Source organism: Chrysochloris asiatica, unplaced genomic scaffold, assembly GCF_000296735.1.
Source record: "Chrysochloris asiatica unplaced genomic scaffold, ChrAsi1.0 scaffold00004, whole genome shotgun sequence".
NCBI lineage: Eukaryota > Metazoa > Chordata > Mammalia > Afrosoricida > Chrysochloridae > Chrysochloris > Chrysochloris asiatica.
Window position 1 is genome coordinate 13,541,905 of NW_006408522.1, and position 22,637 is coordinate 13,564,541.

Here is a 22,637-nt window from a genome sequence, read left to right on the forward strand (position 1 = left end):
CTCATTCCACGGCCTCTTCTGAATCCAGCTTGAACCTCTGGATTCAAGAAGTTAAGTAGGTTTCCTAAATCACAAAGCAGAAGAGTAAAAGTTTGACATTGGAGCCTACACTCTTAGTCGTTCAGTAAAGGATTTACTTTAGCTCCTGGGAGGAAGAGCTAGCATTTTAGAGAGGGAGCAGCTGAAAGCACAATGAGGATGCTGGTAGCGAGGAGTAGACCTAGGGAAGGAGATGCATGCTTATTCAGTAGCTAGTGGAAGCCGCTAAGGACTGTGCCACTTGTTCTACCTGTGCTTTCTGGAGAACAGGCTGCTTTCCACCCGAGTGTGTACTAGGAAGAGTGGAAAGGCTGCGGAGTACTTTCGATTACCCCAGTTAAGGTCTTGTTAGATAGGCTCAGGAGTATCAATTTAACAGAAAAGGGCGTGGTTTGCCTGATAGTGCAGGTGAATTAGAGCAGTGCTTCTTGACCTTTAATATGTAGTCTTAAAACTGCAAATTCTGGGGTATGGCCTGAGACTCTGCATTTCTAAGCAGCTTCTAGGTGATGCATGTACTGCTGGCCCTCTGCCTAGATTAGCAAGGAGAGGATGCAGAGACCAAAGCAAGAGAAGTGACTATTGAATTCTTCATCTAGACATGGAGTCCTGATGTGGCGATATAGGATAAGCACTGGACTGTTAACCACTAGTCAGTGGTTCACACTCAACTAACCATGACCTCTATGAGCTGGCACCAACTGAATGGTACTTAACACCACCAATCCAGGCATGGGGGAACGAGGGAAGAAGTTGTAGGGAGAACAGACAAGGGTCAGAGAATAGACAAAACGTTCACAGGACAATTTAAAAATTACTTCCATGAGTGATGATGACATGTGGGAATATTGTTGCTGTTGTTGATGTTATTAGGTGCCACTGAGTCAGTTCCGACTCATAGCAACCCTATGCACAACAGAAAAACACTGTCCAGTCCTGTCAGTCTCACAATTGTTGTTATGCAGCACATTGTTGTTGCCAGTCCATCTTGTTGGAAGTCTTCCTCTTTTTCTCTGACCCGCCACTTTACCAAATATGATACCCTTCTCCAAGGACTGGTCCCTCCTGATAGTATGTCCAAAGTATGAGAGACAAAGTCACATCATCCTCGCTTGTAAGGAGCATTCAGGCTATACCTCCTCCAACACAGATTTGTTTCTTCTTCTGGCAGTCTATATTCTTCTCCAACATCATAACGCAAATGCATCCATTCTTCTTCAGTCTTCCTTATTCGTTGTCTAACTTTCATATATATATGAGGCTATTGAAAATGCCATGGCACCTTAAACTGACGTCTCTTTTATTCAATATTTTAAAGAGGTCTTGTGCAGCAAATTTGCCTACAAATATATATAGTATAGTACAATATGTACAATGTAGTACAACATGTCGTTTGATTTCTTGACTGCTGCTTCCATGGATGTTGATTGTGAATCCAAGCAAAATGAAGTCTTTGACAACTTTGGTCTTTTCTCTGTTTATCATGATGTTATTTGTTGGTCCATTGGTGAGGAATTTTGTTTTCGTTGCATTGAGGTGAAACCCATACTGAAGGTTGTGGTCTTTGATCCTCATAAGCATTTTAAGTCCTCTTTACTTTCAGCCAGCAAACTTGTCGTATCTGCATGTCACAGGTTGTTCATGACTATGATGTCACGGTCTTCTTCATATAATCCAGTTTCTCAGATTATTTGCTCAGCATACAGATTAAACAAGTATGGCAAAAGAATAACAACCCTGATGCACATTTTCCCTGATTTTAAACCATTCGGTGTCCCCTGTTATGTTTAAATGAGTGCCTCTTGGTCTATGTACAGGTTCCTCATGAGCATAATTAAGTGTTCCAGCAGAGTCATTCTCCGCAATATTGACCATAGTTTGTCATGATCCACACAATCAAAAGCCTCTGCATAGTCAAAAAAGCACAGGTAAACATCTTTCTGGTATTCTCTGCTTTCATCCAAGATCCATCTGACATCAGCAGTGATATCCCTAGTTCCATGTCCCCGTCTGAATTCAGCTTGAACCTCTGGCAGCTCCCTGTCAATATACGGTTGCAACCGTTTTTGAATTATCTTTAGCAAAATTTTACTTATATGTGATATTAATGATATTGTACTATGATTTCCACATTCTGTTGGGTTACCTCTCTTTGAACTGGGTACAAATATGGATCTCCTCCAATCCGTTGGCCAGGTAGCTGTCTTACAAGTTTCTTGGCATAGATGGGAATATTAGCCTTCTGAAAATGGTTTTCTGATTATATTCTCTCTTTCCTACCAGCCAGATGTTTCTCCTCATTCTCAGTAGGATAGAGAAGAGTGTTCTTAGAAAATGTCAGAATGTTAGTTGAATTCTAGCCTATGGATATTACAGGACCTCCATTCTCTAGCATCTCTTGCAGGACTGGGGATGGCTTGAGTGAGATAGCATCTCTATGTGGTACTAGAATGGCTTAGGAAGGATGTCTTTATCTAAAGACCAGAAATCTGTCAGCTTTAGGTTGGCTTCTCCTATTTCAGTGAAGAAGGGTAAATTAATAAGATCAAGGGCCTGGCTGGTTTGCCTCCCACTCCCTATGCCTTTTCATTAGAACAACATATATATTTCAGGCATTTCAGTCTCTTTAAAAAATATTTACAACTACTTTAGAAGTAAGGTGAAACAGAAGGGGATAAAAAAACAAAACAAAACAAAAAACTGTGCACATAGAACTCTATTTAATTCAACAGTGTCTTGGCTTTCTTCTTCTTCCTCAAGAAAAAAGACCCTGCTTAGATATAACAGTTTATTGGAACCTCTGAAAATGTTTGATGCCTTACTGTAATTTTATCCTACAGTAGAGATGATGTTCATAAGTATTACTTTTTAAAATCTACTTCTCATTGGAGATCCTGAGAAAGAGAGAATTCATCTAAGCCCTAAATGATTTCTTGTTTCCCTAATTGTCCTGAAGCACATCTTGTTGGCAGGACTCTCTGTGAAAAGAACTCTTTCAGGAGACCTCCTAGGAGGCTGAGGTTTGCGGTGTAAGTGGCCTAACTCTGGCGCCTCAAGATGTTTGAGACAAATGTGCACTTGAAAGCCAATTTTTATCTTTGCTTCAGATTTAGAAACAGGACTTACCTGTGGGCTACCATGAATTCAACCAGCGGCTCCTTTGGCTTGTCCAGTGCTGAGTGAATTTAGCTGGTAGACTAAACCAGGGGGGCCCCAGGGGAACGAATACTAGGAAAATGGCAAGCTGTGTGTGTGTGTCATAATTATTAACTTATTCATTCATAAGAGTGTTCAGTCCATCACTTCATTTGTGTTTATCATTTGTAACTCCCTAATTTAATATCAGCCTGACTTTGTCTCAACAAACTTGAAATCTCCACAGCGAAATCTGGAATATAAGAAGTCCTTTAACTTTGAGGTCTTTATTGCATATCATGCACTTCCTTGTAAAACACCCAAATTTCATGTTTGGGATTTACCTTCTCTGTTATGCATCAACTTCAGTCTCTCCTTCATTCACTCACTTATTCAACAGATACTTTTGAGCAGCTCCTATGTTACAGACATCGTGTTAGGCCCTGGGAATATAAAGGTGTGTATGAAAGAGTCTCTTACTCTTAAGATGTTCATAGAATATTAAGGGAAACAAACAAGCCAACAAGTCATTAGACTCAGCCAATAGTAAGGTTGAAGTGGGACCCAGGGTTCTAGGAAGGCTTCCTAAAGAAGGAGCTGGGATACCTGAAATGCAAGTAAGTGAAGAGGGAAATAGGGAATCTTAAACACAGGTCATAGTCTGTGCAGAGTGTGTAAGGAAGAGAGCACAGTATGCTAGTGGATCTGAAAGTATCCCCAGATACAGATCTGGGCCTATGTGTTTTCTGTAAGCAATGATGGATCGCTGAATTATTTTGAATCAATGAGTGTCTTCATCAGAAATGCATTTTAGAAAGAGTGCTTTGACTACATACTGGATAATGGATTGGGAAAGGCAGGTATCTGTTTCTTCTGTGAAGGAGTAACCTCCTCTAGAATGTTTGAAAAGAGGAGAAAGACCACTTTTGACCCATTCATCGGACAGCTGTTTCTCCTGAGTGGGGAGCCTCTCCCTGCTCTCTGCTCTAGTTTACTCAAGGCCCATAGTTGGATGTCATTATAAATTAGGCAATCCCAATTTGATTCACAGGGGTCTTGATGTCGTTCCTTTTACACTGTCCATTACTTTCCATCATGATACCCAAAGGAGCCAGTCTCTGTGGCCACAGATCCCATGCTTTGACCTTCTACTATGTTGTTGTTGTTAAGTGCCATCGAGTTGATCCCGACCCATAGCTACCCTGTGTAGGGTTTCCAAGAAGCAGCTGGTGAGCTTGAACCGCCAGCATTGCAGTTCAAACAGCTTTTCAGTCTGGTGCAGTAACCCACAGCGCCACGCCAGGACTCCTGCTATGGCAGGCCCTAATTATGATTAGAAGTAATCATGACTATGATATATTGAACCCTTTCTTTGTTATTATTTTATTATCTCTACTATCATGGCTGCCCTGCAGAGGAAATATTGTTTTCCTTGTTTTTGATTATTTTTATCCTGTATCAAAAGAGTATTTATACACCTGCCTCTTTCATGTCTGTTATCTCCCTGTGGTAAAGGAAGAAGCAAGACTTGTTTTTAATTTAAAGATAGAAAAATGGAGCTTAATTGATTTGCATTACCTTTGTTTTTCTCCTGTAACAGTGTTCACTTTATTGATTTCATGGTATGTAAGCAGAGAAAAAGGAGCTCTGGTAGCGTAGTGGTTACAAATAGGGCTGCTAACCTCAAGGTCTGCAGTTCAAAACTACCAGCTGTTCTGTGGGAGAAAGATGAGGCTTTCTGCTCCGGTAAAGATTTGCAGCCTCGGAAACCCTGTGCAGGGTCACTATGAGTTGGAACCGACTCCATGGTACTTAACAACAACAACAAGCAGAGAAAACGTAGCCAATGCTTTAAGTTGAATTCTGACCAAATAAAATGCCCTTATGATGTTGTTGTTGTTAAGTGCCATCAACTCAGTTCCGACTCATAATGACCCTGCATAGAGTTTTCCAGGAGTGGCTGGTGAGCTTGAACCACCAACCTTGTGGTTCAAACCAACCTTACAGTCCAATGCATTAACCTGTAGCACCATATCACATATGTAAAGATTAAAAACCTACTTAGGTTGTAAGTATTTATTTATCCACTGAGCCCCTTCTAAATTGCCCTTTTAAAGAGTAGTGTTAAAATGCACAGAGTTAGTGACCCAGGTCTGAAGATCTTTGTCTGTAGTCAGTTTTTGTGTCAGTGGAGAGTGGGCCTGACAGAATCTTCTGTTCAGTCAGAATGAGAGGGAGGAGCTGATGGCTCTGCCCACCAGAGAAGAAGGGGCCTTGGTGGTTAGTTGGACTTGAATTGGTGGTGACAGGGACTGTGAAGTTTCTTTAAGATGTTAAGACTAGAAACGACCTTAGAGCTTCTAAGGCTACTCTCATTTTACAGACAAAGAAACTGAGGTCCAGAAAAGTCAGCTGACTTTTCTTCAAGATCCATAACAGATTAGTGGTAGGCCAAGACATCTTCCTGACAGACTCAGGAACGTGCAATTCAGCTTACTGGCCGCTACCAGCAGACTCCTGGGAAGAATCGGATTAGTACCACTTCATACCAATGTGAAGTTTTAGTGTTTATATAAGCATTTACTGAGGTTATCATTATTAAACGTTAAATACTCAGTGAGACCTGTTTGGTGTCAGAATGCATAGGGATGGAATAGTCTGATGCAGTTGTTTTGTTTAAAATTGAGATTGTCAAAAAGTTTATCATGTCCTCAAAAGGTAATTCTGTACACAGAATAGAGCTTGGAAAACGTTTATACTATTAAATAAACTCATTTTATTTACGTTCTTAGGTGTGTAACTTTAACTCCAGTTGATGAATTGCTCTTAGTATTACAATTAGGAGCTATTTCTTGAAGTCCATATTTGATAAATTTCTCAGTATTTTCTCTTGGTTAGCTTGGTGAACCCCCATCAAGGAACACAGAACAATGCTCAGCATTTACAAATGCACAAGAGGGTTTTACTAGGGCTCATCTCTAAGACAAAGGCTTTTCTTAGGACAATTCTAGAAATGGCATCATATGATACACATTTAGTAACATTTGTCCCATAGTTCAACTGTCTTCATAGTTGTTGTTGTTAAGTGCCGTCAAGTCGATTCCGACCCATAGTGACTCTGCGTAGGGTTTTCAAGGCTGTAAATCTTTACGGGAGCAAAAAGCCTAATCTTCTTCCCGTGAAACCACTGGTAGTTTCGAACTACTAACCTTGAGATTAGTAGACCGATTCGTAACTCCTATGCTACCTGAGCTCCTAATATAGTATTTGTTGTTGTTGTTGTTGTTGTTGTTATGTGCCGTGGAGTCGGTTCCAACTCATAGTGACCCTGTACAGGTTTTCCGAGGCTGTAAATCTTTATGGGAGCAGAAAGCCTTGTCTTTCTCCCACAGAACAGCTGGTACTTTCGAACTGCTGACCATAAGACTAGCAACCTTATGTATTTAATTATAAGTCCTCATATTTTTCATTAGTTGTAAACTATTCTAGGGAAATTGAAATACTTAAGAACGTAAATAAAATGAGTTCATTGAATAGTATAAAATCAGAACAGAACATGACAAAATTGCCTTGATTTTCCAGGGCTTGCAAACTTTCTGTCTTTGATGGTCTTACCTGTTTTCTACCCCTTGTTTAGAGGGAAATGTTTGAGTTTTCCTCTGGTGGTAGTTTTCCAGTTTCCACCTTACACAGATACCGATTTTGCAGGTTTTGCTTTGTCCATTGAAACCACTGACATATAAACACATCAACAAAGTTGTCTCTGGCTAAGTCTTAAAATAAACCCCGTTATAAGGGCAGCCTCTATTACTCTGTATTTTTATCTTTTTATGTGAAAATTAGTCAGAAAGATAAAAAAATTCATTTCATGAAAACCTTTCTAACTCCTAGGTTAATATTCTCAGGATCTCCAATGAGAAGTAAATAAATAAGTAATACTAATGAACACCATCTCTATTGTAAGATAAAATTACAGTAAGGCATCAAACATGCAGCTTAGTATTCCTGGTTTGATATATCATTTCTTCATTAGTCTTCTCCATCATAGTCATATTCTAACCTATCAATTCATTCAGATGGTAATAATGACAATATTTTTCGGGTATCTTTTAGGAATTCTCTCTTGCTGAGTTGATGCCTTCATGTTCACTAAGAAGATGAAATCATAGCAGTCCCAAATGGAGTTTCTGAGTTTGGGCTGAGGCTTTTTTGTCATATCAAGCTTATAGCACTAAGCAGAAGAAATGAAGGCAACCACCTTTTAGGTTCTCCTCCTGTGTTTAGAGAACATTATTAACATATGAAGTAGAAAGATGGGCTGTGATTCTTGTTTTAGGCAGAGGACTGCTAATTGTATATCATCTGAAGTATAAAGAAGAAAGCAGAATGATACTGGCAGCCCTTCAAGTCTCCTCTGCCTAGATGAAGAGAGAAGAGCTGCTTGGTCCTAAGCTCTCCACGCGTGGGAGCATGCTGCTTTCTGTAGTGTATCCTTTATAACATACGATACTTGAGCTTGTGGGAGTTCTCTTTGCCCACGCACCAAATCCTCAGTGAATCAGCTTCACTCTTTTTCACACATACAATTAAGTCTTCATTTCCTTGATACAAATGCTGTTTGTTGTTAGATGCCATCGAGTCAGTTCCAACTGACAGCAACTCTACGCACAACAGAATGAGTCACTGCCCATGCCCACAGTTGTTAGGTTGAGTCCACCAACTTGCTGGGGTCCTTTATTCTGGCTCTTCACTTGACCAAACACAATGTCTTTTTCCAAAGACTGGTCCTTCCTGACAACATATCCAAAGTATGAAAGATCAACCTCACTTCTCAGGAGTATTCCGGCTATACTGCTTCCAAAACAGATTGGTTTGTTTTCTGGCAATTTCTTTCAGTATTATTCACCAAAACCATAATTCAAGTGCATCAATTCTTCTGCTGTTTTCCTTATCCATTGTCGAGCGTTCACATGCATATGAGACCATTGGAAATACCATGACTTGGGTCAGGTGCACCGTAGTCTTCAGAGTCTGCAGCGTAGTCTTCAGTAGGGCTTCAGAGTCACTTCTTTTCAGGTTTGCTTAATGCAGTATACCATTTGATTTCTTCCCTGCTGCTTCCATGAGGGTTCATTGTGGATGTAAGCAAAATGAAGTCTTTGGCCACCTTATTTTTTTGTTCTATTTATAATAATGTTATTTATTGATTCGGTTGTGAGCATTTTTGTTGTCTTTACACTGAGGTGCAGTCCATACTTAAGTCTTTGATTTTTGTCAAAGCAAGGTTGAGTCATTTGCATATTTCAGGTTGTTAATGAGTCTTGCTCCAATCTTGATGCCACGTTCTTCATATAATCTAGTTTCTCAGATTATTTGCACAGCATACAGATTGAATAAGTATTGAAATGATACAACCCTGGCATATACCTTTCCTGATTTTAAACTATTAGTTATTCCCTTTTTTGTTGATTTATCGGGGGATCTTCAAATCATTACGCAAAAAGACAGCCCCATAGAGAAAATAGCAATGGACAGCTGAAGAAAAAATACTGAAAATAACCAGTAAACATGAAAAGAAATGAAACTGAAACCATCATTTTAAAAAAATCCAAATTAGTTGCGATTTTCCACCTGCCAGGTTGGATGAAATTAAATGTTTGGAAAACCCAGTGTTAAAGAGGATACGAAAAAAATTGTTGTTAATGTTATATATCGTCAACATTTATGAGAGGTAAATTGGCAGTATTTATCAAAATAATGTAATGCACATACAGCTTGACCACCAATTCCATAGATATACAAAGATATAATCACAGCATTACTTATAATAACCTAAAATGGAGTTTACAGTAGCACTCTCCTTTGTTTATTGAACCTGCAAAATAAGATGCAGCATTTATTCAATAAAAGTATGGGCAAATAGCAAGAATAACGTGACTCTGTTTGTATAAAACAAACAAAAAAGAAAAGCAAGGATAAAAGGATGCTATATATACATGCATATGAAAAGTACATATTTTGAAAATTTTACAGCAGTTTTGGAAAGAGGGACTGAAAAACAGACATTGGGGAGAGAAGAAGACCTTTAATTTAGAAATTAAAAAATATGTAATTTTGAATTCATGAAAAATTCTGTGTGTAAAAGCTAGTACATTAGGTATGTAAAGAGACATTGTATGGACAACATTGTGAAGTGAGAGTATTTTGGAGCACTTAATTTTGGAACCTGTACATAGACCAAGAGGCAGTTATTCGAACAGAACAAGGGAACACCGAATAGTTAAGGGTATGCGTCAAGGTTGTATTCTTTCACCATATTTATTCAACATGTATGCTGAGCAAATAATCCAAGACACTGGATTATATGAAGAAAAACATGTCATCAGGATTGGTGGAAGACTCATTAACAACCTGCAATATGTGGACGATACAACCTTGCTTGTTGAAGCAAAGAAGACTTAAAATACTTACTGATGAAGATCAAAAACCACCGCCTTTGGTATGGGTTGCATCTCAATGTAAAAAAAAAAAAATTCTCACCACTGGACCAATAAACACCATCCATATAAATGGAGAAATGATTGAAGTTGTCAAAGACTTCATTTTGCTGGATCAACCATCAACACTCGTGGAAGCAGCAGTCAAGAAATCAAATGGCATATTGCATTAGGCAAATCTGCTGCACAAGACCTTTTTAAAGTGTTGAAGAACAAAGACGTCAGCTTGAGGACTAAAGTGCGCCTGACCCAAGCCATGGTATTTTCAAAAACCTCATATGGATGTGAAAGCTGGACAGTGAAGCTGGACCATAGAAGAATTAATGCATTTGAGTTATGGTGTTGGAGGAGAATATTGAAAGTACCATGGACTGCCAAAAGAACAAATAGATCTATGTTGGATAAAGTACAGCTAGACTGCTCCTTGGAAGCCAGGGTGGCCAAACGTCTCTCATACTGTAGACATATTATCAGGAAGGCCCAACCACTGGAGAAGGACATCATGTTTGGTAAAGTGGAGGGATGGAGAAAAAAGAGGAAGACCCCCAATGAGACTGATTGGCACAGTGGTGATAGCAATGGGCTCAGGAGTATCAACAATTATGAGATGGACCCAGGACTGGTCAGTGTTTCGTTCTGTTGTGCATAGGGTTGCTATGAGTTGGTATCAATTTGATGGCACCTAACAACAACAAGAGACAATGATAAACCATCTAAATAATTCATATAATTTCTCTTCCCCAACCTGTACACACTCCTTCTTCCCCTACTTCATCTCCATCCATAATAATACTCTTCCTGAATTCTAGCTGAGGATCTTCACTTTTCCTGAGGAGACTGCTGTCCAGAGAGAAGACAGATACTAATGAACACTACATGGCAGTACATTGACAATAGAGGGAAACCCCAAAGACCCTACCTAATACTGAAAACAAAAGGTCACATTGCTAAAACCATGCTATTCAACGGTGATTTCATTTATCCATTTAAATAACTTGGATAAAAGTAATGATCTTTTCCTAAAAATAATTTGATTTGGACCACCTGGGTAATCATCCGAATTGCCTGTTTTCCCTCCAAGGACAACTCAGGACAACACAGTGGACTGTCTTTAGCCGTTTTATCCAGCAGTCATATCCAGCACTCCATTATGAACAGTTGTTAAGTGCCTTTGAGGGAAAACAAACAAAAAGTTATTAAATTTCTTTAAAACTCTTTTCCTTTTAGCCTTTAGGGCTACAGAGCTGTCCTCATTTCCATGGTTAGCATGAGGACGGAGGCTTTAGGATATGAATGGTGTTCTCTTTGAAGTAGAGTTTTGTCCTCTTTACATTGCCCTGGACATGCCCATGTTCCACCAGTACCCAGGAAGTGCATTTTCACATCTGGATGGAGTTACAAAGCAGCTCTCACTTTTTCTACTCATGTTTTCCTGTTGCCCAACAGTTTAAATGTACCCAGTGGAATTTTACTTGGTTTTTGTTTAAAATATTTCATACAGTTGTTTCTAACTTTGAGGCACATCAGTTTTTAAATAAATTGTTTTAAATACAGGTATTATTTAAAGATTTAATATAGAATTTAATTGTTTGAAGTTTCTTGCTTTTTTTTTTTTTCTCCCCAGAGGATTTTGAGTGTTAAATTTGCCCCTTATTTCTACCTTAGTGGCGGCCTCCTCAGTACTCTGTTTGGGATTCTGGGGGTCATATCCCAGAGAACCCTATGCCAAGTTATAACTTTTTTATCAGTTTCCAAGCACAGTTGAGTGAGATGGTTTTCAACTTTATTTCTATTTTTTTGTTGACACCAAAGTCCTGTATCTGCATTTTTTTTTCCTTCTAAGTTCTCTGAAGTGACCATGCTCATTTCTTTCAGATGGAGACTATTTCACCTTTACAAGACATGAACCCATCGGAGTGTGCGGACAGATCATCCCCGTGAGTGTATCTCCTCTCGCCTCATATTTATTTTCATTTGAATCAGTTCTCTTAAAGACACATAAAACATGGACTTCAGTGATGTGTGTTTTCCATTACTGGAAAGAAGAAAAAGAACTGAGCTCATGTTGTTGACATATCTTTAACAGCCTCCCTGCACATGCTTATTTGAACAGGTTAATAGGGTTTCAGCTTTGTTACCAGGAGTTGAGTTCTCAAGTCATGGAATTCTCATGATTCAAATAAGCAAAGCACAGCACAGCACAATGTATTAATAACCTGCACTTGGTTATGGATGTCCATTCTGCTTATGGAAAATGAATGCTTTGTTATGTTTTCTTGTTTATTTCTCAGAACTATGACTCACCATCTTTCCAGGCATATTATTTTATATGGTCTTTTAATCCCATTCTTTCCCACTGTTTCTTTTCACAAGAATCAAGATAGAAGATGCTATGAAGACACAGCAGTACTATTAACGTCACGCTCATAATTGAAACCATGCCGGGCTGTTGTGCATCTTGTAAAGGGAAATAGATGCAGGGCTTCGTGTTTGAGTTGGAACATTAAATGTTGTCTTTTTTTCTTTCTCGTGCACACCCTTGGCACTATACAAAATATCAATGAATCTTTTAAAAGTACTAGATAACAGTTCTGGCAGGGATTTCAAGGTAGACTCAAATGAAACTCTGACAGTATAGAGCAAGAAGTGTTCTTTTTCCAAAATCTAGGAGAATAATTCAAGATAATCTTGGGTGGTGGTTAACAAAGATCTGGGGTTGGTATTAATAGCTTTTATTTGATCCATAAGCCCCGAGTTGACTATGAATTTATTAGAGAATTGGAAAGTAAAGTAAGAGGTGTGGTTTCAGTTCTTGTACTCCTAAACCATTCAGAAACTTCTATTTGGGTCAGGGCAGAGGTGAGATTCCATTACCTCAATTCTAAGGACTCAAACCTGCTCGCCTTACCCTTCTCCAGACTCTGGAAGCTACAGCTCTCACTGACAGGGCAAGAGCTGCTTGTCAGCCAGCTCCAGCTCAATTACTGGGCTCTAAGATTTATATACTGTAGATGGAATTAAAACATCACTGTGGACTCCCAAGTTTATAAACAACTAAGGGGAAAAGAAATTGGGTGTTTGGTGAAGGCAAGACACTTGTATATTTTTGCAAGCTTGCCAGGGCCAGCAAGAGGCCTTCAAGGATGGCAGCTGAGATGCTTCAGGCAGAAACACATTGTGGTCAGGAACTGAGGGCCTGGGGACCAAGATTTCTGTTTTCTTTCTTAATGAAATTATCAGTGACACCTGATAGTACTGAGACTCATGCCTCAACTTATGACAATGCAAGCTTAATGTCTTTTTGAAGACAGTTTAAGCATTTTTAGGCATAAAACTCATATACTCACATAAATGTTAGACTCTACTAGCTTATTTGCAGTGGAAAAGAGAGAAACTAAACATTTCTGCATAGTTATCGGTTGATGCACTTTATATTGGTAACCATGTACATTTTGTGACATTAAAACCCCCAAACCAAACTCGTTGCCATCAAGTTGACTGTGGCTCCTATAGAGGGTTTCCAAGAGGATAATCTTTACAGAAGCACACTGCCTTGTCTTTATCCGCTGGAGTGACTGGTGGGCACACACCACTGTCCTTCTGCTTGGCAGCTGAGCACTTAACCGCTGCATCGCCAGGTTTCCTCTGTGATAAGACCTGTGTATAAGGAAAAGGCAATACCTTAGTATTAATTCTCTACTCAGATTTTCTCTTCTGGTTTTTCTGCCTTGAAGAGCTTTCATACCAGAGTGAAGATTCTGGTTTAAAAATACCAAATGTAAAAAGAAGTTTTCATATTTAAACACAGAGTCTAATTTTAAAAATATAAAAAACAACAGCAATAAGAAACCAAAATAAAGAAAAAACAAAAACTGCCCTTCACTATGTTGGGTAGCTAGCTAGCTGTCTTAGAATAATTTGCTGAACAGAAAGAAATGGGGAGATATTCAAAGTCAGTGCACTTCCATTTTTAATGGGGTAATTAGAAATCCAAACCTTCTGTCTCTGTGGTGGACCAGATTTATGTTAAGAACTAGTCCAAGAAATTTGAAAAGTCACAGCTTGAAAACAAAGTCGTGGAGGAAATTTTTTTTCCATCTATCAAACTTGGATTTTTTCTTTCAGTGGAACTTCCCCCTGCTGATGTTTGCCTGGAAAATTGCTCCGGCTCTGTGCTGTGGTAACACAGTAGTTATTAAGCCAGCAGAACAAACACCGCTCAGCGCGCTCTACATGGGAGCCCTCATCAAGGAGGTAAGAGAAACTGACTTCAGGAGTGGCTCTGACTCCCTTCTAGTTGGGGCCTATTCGAGCATATCCAGTTTACGTGCTGCATCAGTTTTCACAAGTCATGTTTCCTCCCACTCTGTTTTCTTAGGCTGGATTTCCTCCGGGAGTCATCAATATTTTGCCAGGATATGGGCCAACGGCTGGGGCAGCAATAGCTTCCCATATTGGTATAGACAAGATTGCGTTTACAGGTTCCACAGAGGTAGGTACCTGAGACACCATGAGCTGAGAAATAGTCCTGTGAAGGCACAGAGGGATATGGGCATTGAAATAAAACGGAAAATAACACCCACTAGACAGCTCAGTAGCAGTGAGTCTCTAAGCCTTCAAAAGACAACACTGGCATCATAGAACACAGGTCAATTAATTAATTTTTTTTTAACACAGCTTAATTTTAAGACAAAGGCGCATGTTGATTTCACAGATCTCTAAGCATTTTTGTAACACCATCTGTATAAAAACCGTCTCAGAAGAGACTGTCCATGTCCAGATAACTTTTCTTTTAAGGACAATAATGGCAGAAACAAGAAATCCAAACTAGTCTCTCCCTTCTCATTATTTGGTAACGAACTATTTATTCCCTATGAGCCTGAGGCATGATAGAGAGGAGAGGTCAGCAAAGTTTTTCTGTAAAGGTTTTATGGGCAAGACAGTCTCTGTTGCAACTACTCTACTCTATCCATGTTCCACAAAAGGAGCCATCGACAGTACATGAACTAATGAGCATAGCTGTACTCAAACGCAGTTTTACTAATGGGCATTTAAAATGGAACTGCATATAATTTTCATGCATCACAAAATATTCTTGTCATTCGTTCCCCTCTCCCACTGTTTGAAAACATGTATATGCTGACCTTGCAGCTCGCAGCCCGATTCATAACCACTATGCTACCAGAGCTCCGTAGACTGTACTGAAATAAGACACAGGGTCAAATTTGATCCATAGGCCACAGTTTGCTAACCCCTGATAGTCTGCTTAGAAATATTGCTTATAAAATGTCACTCCATGATGTGGTGGTGGTGGTGGTGTGTCGTGGAGTCAGTCACAACTCATAGCGACCCTGAGAAACGGCTGGTAGTTTCAAACTGTTGTGAACATCTGATTGATTGTTTTAGGTCAAACCTCTATATGACTTCACCATTGATCAAAGAATGTTGCCAGGTATACAACAGTACTGTCAAAAAGAAAGAGGAGAGTCATATATGTTATTGAAAATTTGCCATAATGAAAAATGGAGATACAAGTGAAATTAACTTTAATAACGTTTTGTTTACTCTGTTTCTAAAATATTGCCTTTTTAACATATAATCAATGTAAAGATATTAGTATGCTATTTTGCATTCTCTTTTCACATGAAGTCTGAAACATAGTGTGTATTTTACATTTACATTTTACATTTATAGCAACTCAGACTAGCCATATTGTGAATGCTTTGTAGCCACAAGTAGCTAGTGGCTGTCATATTGGACAGTGTAAGTCTAGAGACTGGAATTTACTAGTTGATTCAGAGTTCATGGTACTTGGTTTAAAAACTCATAAGCTAATTGATTAATGTACTTTAATGTCAATTTTTATAAACTTATAATTAGAGTGCTGAGTTTTAATATCTGTCGAGAGTTACTCTTGTTTGTTACGCAGCCTTATTCCTATTGCATTTGTTATAGTAATTCTGTGATTTATTGAATTATATAAACTGAAATATAAGTGAGAAAAGGGAATTGTTGTTTCTATATAAAATAAGTCAGATGCATTTAAAAGACTTGTTAAAGTCTAGATGTAAAAGATGGTGGTAAAATTTAAATCTTTGCAAACAAACACTTTAAAGAAATAAAAAACTAGAAATCTTAAGCACTATTTTGTAATTGCGGTATAATCAGAAATGACAATGTGGTACACCCATATTTATTAAAGATGTCTTTCACCCAGTATCACGACATTAGAAGATGAATGCACATATTTATGTTTAATATTAAAATGAAATATTTACAGTGTGATTCTCTGCATGAACCCTCTTTGTTAGTCAACTAAACAATGACCACTACTGAGTCAGTTCAGATAATTCTAATGTTTAATTTTTAATTAAAACGGGAACATAAAATATATGACGGACAACAAGTCATATCAATACCTATATGGTGGTGGTGGTGGTTGTGTGCTGTGGAGTCAGTTCCAACTCATAGTGACCCTATACAGGGTTTCTGAGGCTGTAAATCTTTACGAAAGTGGAAAGCCTCATCTTTGTCCTTTGGAACAGCTGGTATTTTCGAACTGCTGACCTTGAGGTTCGCAGCCCAATTCGTAACCACTACGCTACCAGACAGAGCTCCTTAATACCTATGTGAGGGAGCTTTTAAAAATGTGTGGAAATTTTCCATTATCTTTTTATTCAATTTTTCCACAAACTAGTTGAAATCCTCTTGCATCTCTCTGTCATTTTTTAATGGCTATGTAGAATAGGGCTGCATCAGATATCATAGTTTATTAAAGTAATTTTCTGCCAGTGGGAATGTCAGAGGTTTTTTTTACATTTTTTCCTGTTAAGCAGACTTCTTGTTGTTAAGTACTGTAGAGTTGGTTCCGACCCATAACAACCCAGTATAGGGTTTCCGATGAGCATCTGGTGAGCTTGAACCACCAACCTTATGGTTTAAACTGACTTGGCAGCCCAGTGCATTAACCCACAGTGCCACACTGGACTACTGAAATAAAAATCCTTCAAGTATATATATACACACATATATGCTATTCAGATATTCATTTGGAGAAGTTTCTAGAGGTGTTACTGCCAAATAAAAGGGCATTTATACTTTTAACTTGCTCACCAAGAATGCGTTTGAGTGATGGTTTGATTCCCAAGATCTGTTTATGTACTAATTAAGTATGTCAATCTTTTGTCTTACGTTCATCAAAATTTTATTTTTTGGTGAAGAATTTGCAAGTATTATTCCCAGTTTGTTTTCTTGTTTCAGGGGTCTCTTTCTTTATAGTGTTGTTTGCCATGCATAATAAATCCTGGTGTGGCCCTGTGGGATAAAGCACTGGATACAAAGGTCGTTTCTCAATCACAAGGTCGGCAGTTCCAACTCACCAGCCACTCCTTGCGTTCCTATACGGGGTCGCTATGAGTAGCAGCTGACTCAGTGGCATTTAACAACATCCATGCATTAAGAGTTAACTTTATATTATCTTTCAGCCTTTTTCTTAATGACTTCTGAGTTTTATGTTATCCTAAGGAAACTGCCTCAAGATTATACAAATGGTCTTTAATCTTTTCTTTAAGTGTTCTGAAAAGGGCACTTACGTTTAGTACTCTTACGGTTTTGTTTTTGCTTAAATCTTTAATATGGTTGAAATCTATTTATATAATGAAAGAGTAGTTGTATGTTTATTTCTTTATACATGAGTTTCAGCTATTTCAATAGTATTTATTAAATAATTTACCTATTTGTAACTCATTTGAAAATAGTATAATGTTATATGATAAATTTCTAAAGTTTCTGTTTGAAGACTCATATTTGTCCACTCTTTCACCAACGTCCTAGCATGGTGCTATAGGATAAATACTAGACTGCTAACCACAAGGTCAATGGTCCAAACCCACCAGCTGTTCCTTGGAAGTCCAATACAGGGTCGCTATGAGTCAGAACTGACTCAGCAGCTCTTAATAACAATTCTTTCACCAGTACCGGACTACATAATTACTTGGTTTTTATAAGATGCGTTGTGATAACAGTAAGGAAGATAACCTCCTATTTAGCTTTTTCAAAACTTTTTGGCTATTCTTGTACACTTATTTTTTTCTTTCTTTTTTTTTTTTTTTTTTTTTTGCTTAGTGGCTACGTAGAATAGTGTTGTATCAGTATATCATAGTTTATTTAAGTAATCGTCTATTAATGGGCACATTAGAGGTTTTTACATTTTTCCCTGTTAAGCAGACTTGTTGCTAAGTGCCATCAAGTCGGTTCTGAACCATAGTGACCTTGTACAGAGTCTCTGAGGAGCAGCTGGTGAACTTGAACCACCTACCTTGCAGTTCAAACTTTGCAGTCCAGCACATTAACTTACAGCACCACACGTGAATTAACAAGCTAGCTACAGGTGTCAATTTGACAAAGGGGTAGACTGTAATAGTAAGATTTTTGTGTCAACATGACTGCGCCAGGATTCTTAGTGGCTTAACAGTAACATACAGTTTATCACTTCCTTGATGGAATCTAATATAATAAAATCAACCCCATGATATGATTTGATGTGATCAGACCTGATCTTGTGTCATTATCCAAAGTGCCCAGAGGCACCCACTCCACCAGGAAGCCGTATGCATGAAGGTGCCCAGCTCTCCTGCTCTATGGGTCATTGCTGTGCCTTCTTGTGCTGATACCCTGGTTCTGCTGCTGCAGTCTCTCTGCCACTGCTGCTTACCATCTGTGCCATCTCCAGGGCTACAGGTCTCATCACTTCTTCTGAGTCCTCATCAGAATTGTTTTTGATGTCCATAATTCCACCAATAGTTTCTTCTAGGCACTCTAAAGTTTTATTGTTAGGCAGCTTGATACTCTTCAAGCCTTTGTTCATTATCCAATCCCAAAACTGCTTCCACATTTTAAGTACCTGTTAGAATAGCATCCGAATCTCTTGGTACCAAATTCTGTCTTAGTGCTGTAGTGCTGCTGTAACAGAAATACCACAAATGGATGCCTTCAACAACCAGAAATGTATTCTCTTATAGTTTAGGAGGCTAGAAGTCCAAATTCAGAGCGTCATCTCATAAGAAAGGAAAGGTCTTTGTCTTCTTTCAGCATCTGTAGGTCCAACATTCCTTGGAGGTATCCATGTGTCTTGGCACCTGTCTTTCCTTAGGAGCTTCCCAGTGCAGGAAAAGATACAACTTAATCCTGTAAATGCATCCAACTTCATTAATATCACAGAAATGAGAAAGTTCAATACTTTGGAAAATTATATCAGGTTAGGGTGGATCACATCAGATCATATCATGGGACTGATTGTGTCATGTAAGATTTCATCATGGAGGTAATAACTATATCTTAACTTCTTATCCACTGAGAATCCTGGCCCAGCCAAGTTGACATAAAATCGTAACTATCACATAGGTCTTACAAATTTCTTGTTAAATTCATTTCTAAGGATGTAACATTTTCGAGTTAGATTGAATAGATGGAGCATAATCTTCCAAGCCAAGCAAAGTGATATAATCAGTCAGTAGCCACACAAGCACTATTATCAGGTTGCTATGGATTCAAATCCCTATTTTGCCATTTTGATTTATTTTTAAACCTTTCAGATGACTTTATGAAAGCACAATTTACACAAACTGAAATACATTTTGAATCAGTTTCAGTTTGATTGGTTTTAACAAAAGTATGCCTATGTACCAACCACCTAAACCAACATATAAAACAATCCCATTGCATTAAAAAGATCTCTCATATCTCTTTGCAGCTAACACTCTTGGCCCCAGGCTGCAATTGATTCATTTTATCAATTTTGCCTGTGCTAGAATTTAATATGAATGGACTCATACAATATGTATTCTGTAGTGTTTGTCCTTTTTGTTGTTCCTAGAGTTCAGCATCTAATTTAATTAGTTTAGTTTAAATCCCTGTCTTGGTCTTTGTTTTGTATCTGTCCCATCTGTCTTTGGTTATTTGGTTGTTGTTGTTGTTCCTTTTCCCATTTGCTGCCTTCTTTTGTAGAAATTGAGTAGTTTTAGTATTCCAGTTGTAAGAATGGTGCATGACCAGGAAGTGTTTCCTTCTATTATACATGGGTTATTATGCGTTGGAATATGCTTGACGGCACCTAACAACACCAGTATTGCATTTGGTATTCATCCTTTGTTTCTTTGAATTACTACCTATACCTCTTTTTAAGTGGCTGATTTAGTGTTTACAATATGGATATGAATCAACTCTGTCATTAATAGTATTATGTTATTTCACATGTAACATAGTCATCTTATAACATTGCTCTTTCACCATTATTTGTTGTCTGCTGTTTTACTTTTACATATGCTATATACCCAATGAAACATTTATTGTAATAATCACAATGCTGTACATTTTTGCTTTAAACATCAATTACATTTTCTAAAATGAAATAACAAAATTGTTTTACATTTACCCACTTGCTTAAGTGGCCCAAGTTTCCTTTTGATATCATCTTCCATCTGTGTAAAGACCCCCACTAACTTTTCATCTTTTAAGTTTTAATTGTGAATTGAATGATAGTTTACATGGGAGAACATCAGCTTTACACTCATCAATGAAACTATCGTATTTCATTTCACTGAAATGACTACAATCCCTTCCATGCATCATCATTCAACAGCAGTTGCTTCTATTCCCTCATGCTTTGGTTTTTGTTTTTGTTTTTTAGATGTACACCAAAGCATGTAGAAATCTATAACCATTCAAACAACCAAAGGGTATACCCTGCAAGCCTGAACCTGCCCCCCGGCCGCCAGCACACAGCCCCTCTCCCTCCATGAATCTAGAGTCCCCAGCCACTCGATCTCTCCACGTCATTGTTTCTGCCTCCATCTGTAGCATCCCTGTTTCTCTGGATAGGGTCCCACACTCGGCTCTTCTCCCTTGATGGTCCCAGAGCCCTCTGCTCCTGGATTTACATTTGGAACAATTGCAATCAGTCCTGATAACAGTTATTCACTTTTGAACCTCTGGAATCTTATCCCCAACTCCTTTCACCAGCCCAGTTTAGACAGGTTGGAAACAGCTCAGTGGAGATGCTACCTTCCCCCGTACCCTCTGAAACTAAATCCTTCTTGAAAACTTGTAAGCCAGTTACTTCATGCCTTTATAGCCCCCCCATTTTAGGTAGCCAATGTCTAAGTTGCCCATCCCTGTCAACCTTGTGTATAGAGGGGGTGGGAATGATCCTTGCTGTGAAGATTCGTTCCCTCTTTTTAGCTACTACATCCATAAGTATAGATCAAGTTCATCACATTGTAGTGAATTACAGTTTTTTCCCCTCTTCTTTCTTCCTCCAGTTGAGTTCTGGTCATCCAGCCATTGAAGCTAGGTCAAATGGGTACTGTCTGCAAGTATGAGTGTTATTGTGCATCTCTCCTCACTTCATATCAGCTGGACGTTTCTCTCTCCGCTCTAGCCCTCTGTGGCTGTCTCTCTGTCCATAGGCTCAGGAGTTCCCAGGTCTCACCATACTGCTGACCAACCAGGTCTCACTCCAGGTTGACAGAAGTCTATTGAACATGGTTGGACTCAGCCCACATCTTCATTGCTGCTTTTCCCCCACTTCCCCTTATTGATAGACCAATGTGGTTGCCAGCAAGATTCCATGCCTGCTCATGTATTCCCTTTGAGTTTCAGTCTTGGAAGGCGATTTGCCCTGAAGGGACATGATTGCTTGCCTTGATGGCTCCCCAGAGAACAACTTGCTTGTTCTTGTGGTAGTCAATCAGACTGCCATTTTTGTTTTGTTTTTTTTATTTTTCCTGCTAGTTTTTCTTTCCAGAAGTATCTTCTGTTCCTCTAGCTGCCCCAGGCTGGTCTGCTTGTCTTTTTAAGTGGAAATTTCCCACTTCAGAAGATTCTGGATGGGGATCTTATGCAATGTAAAGGCTCCACAGGAAGCCTCTTTCACTGGGCAAGTTACAGCACCCCTTTTAGGTATTCCAATCAGTTATAGGCTGAAGACGAACTTACAAGCTTTCTATAGTGATGTTTCTGGCTATTCCTTTCTCTCCCCCTCAAGTGTCTATTTTACAATAGTAGGCAAGAGAAACCAAGATTCATAAGACAGTCAAGCATCTTAACATTATTTCCCTTCTTTTACCCATTTAGACCTCACTAACATTTCTTTTAGCACAAGTTGGATAGTGATAAATTATCTCAGCTTTTGTTATCTAAAAATGCCTTTATGTGGGTTTTATTTTGTAATTCTTTGGGTATAGAATTCTAATCTGACAGCTTTTTTTGTTTTTGTTTTGTTTTACTTTAAATGCTTTAAAGATGCCATTCTGTTTTGTTAACTTTTTTTGTTTTTCTGATTTGCACTGTTTCTAATAAGAAGCCAGTAGTGGTTTTGTCTTTGTTCCACTATACATAATACTATTTTTCTCTTGCTGTCTTTAATATTTTTCTGTTTTTGTGTTTTTTAACAATTGAGTATTGTGTGTCTTTGTGTAGTTTTCATTATCTTTATCCTCCTTGGAGTTAATTGAAGTTTTTGAACCTCTGAATTTATAGTTTTCATCAAATTTGATAAAAATTTTGACCATTATTTCTTCAGGTACACTTTTACCTTCCTGTTTTGGGACTCTTAACTGCATCTGTGTTAGATCCCTTCATATTATTCCACAGGTCCTTATATTCATTTTCAGCCTTTTTTTTCTCTTGTGCTTTCATCTACATAGCTTTTATTATTATCTTCAAGACCTCTGATCAAATGCAGTGTTTAATCTGCCATTAATCCCACTTAGTGAATGTTTCATTTCATGAGTTATTTTTTATAACATGTTTTCCTATTTCTCTTTAAATTTCGGAACATCTATATAGTACCAGTTTTGACATCCTTATGTGTTATATTTAGCATCTGTTATTTCTGGATCTACCACTGTTGACTGGTATTTTTCCTAGTCATATTTTTCTTTTCATATCGTTCAAATTTGAAAAAAA

The 22,637-nt window shown here is 38.4% G+C and overlaps 1 protein-coding gene across 3 annotated transcripts in view; it reads left to right on the top strand.

The window, feature by feature from the left end:
• Positions 1-22,637, top strand: part of ALDH1A2 (aldehyde dehydrogenase 1 family, member A2) — a 134,336-nt gene that overhangs the window by 63,724 nt on the left and 47,975 nt on the right. For 2 of the 3 annotated variants that reach the window (XM_006831604.1, XM_006831606.1), the window contains exons 5-7: positions 11,547-11,608; positions 13,797-13,925; positions 14,050-14,163. In XM_006831604.1, coding sequence (XP_006831667.1) covers positions 11,547-11,608; positions 13,797-13,925; positions 14,050-14,163 — 305 coding nt within the window. The remainder of the gene's footprint in view (positions 1-11,546; positions 11,609-13,796; positions 13,926-14,049; positions 14,164-22,637) is intronic. The other variant, XM_006831605.1, reaches the window with a different exon arrangement.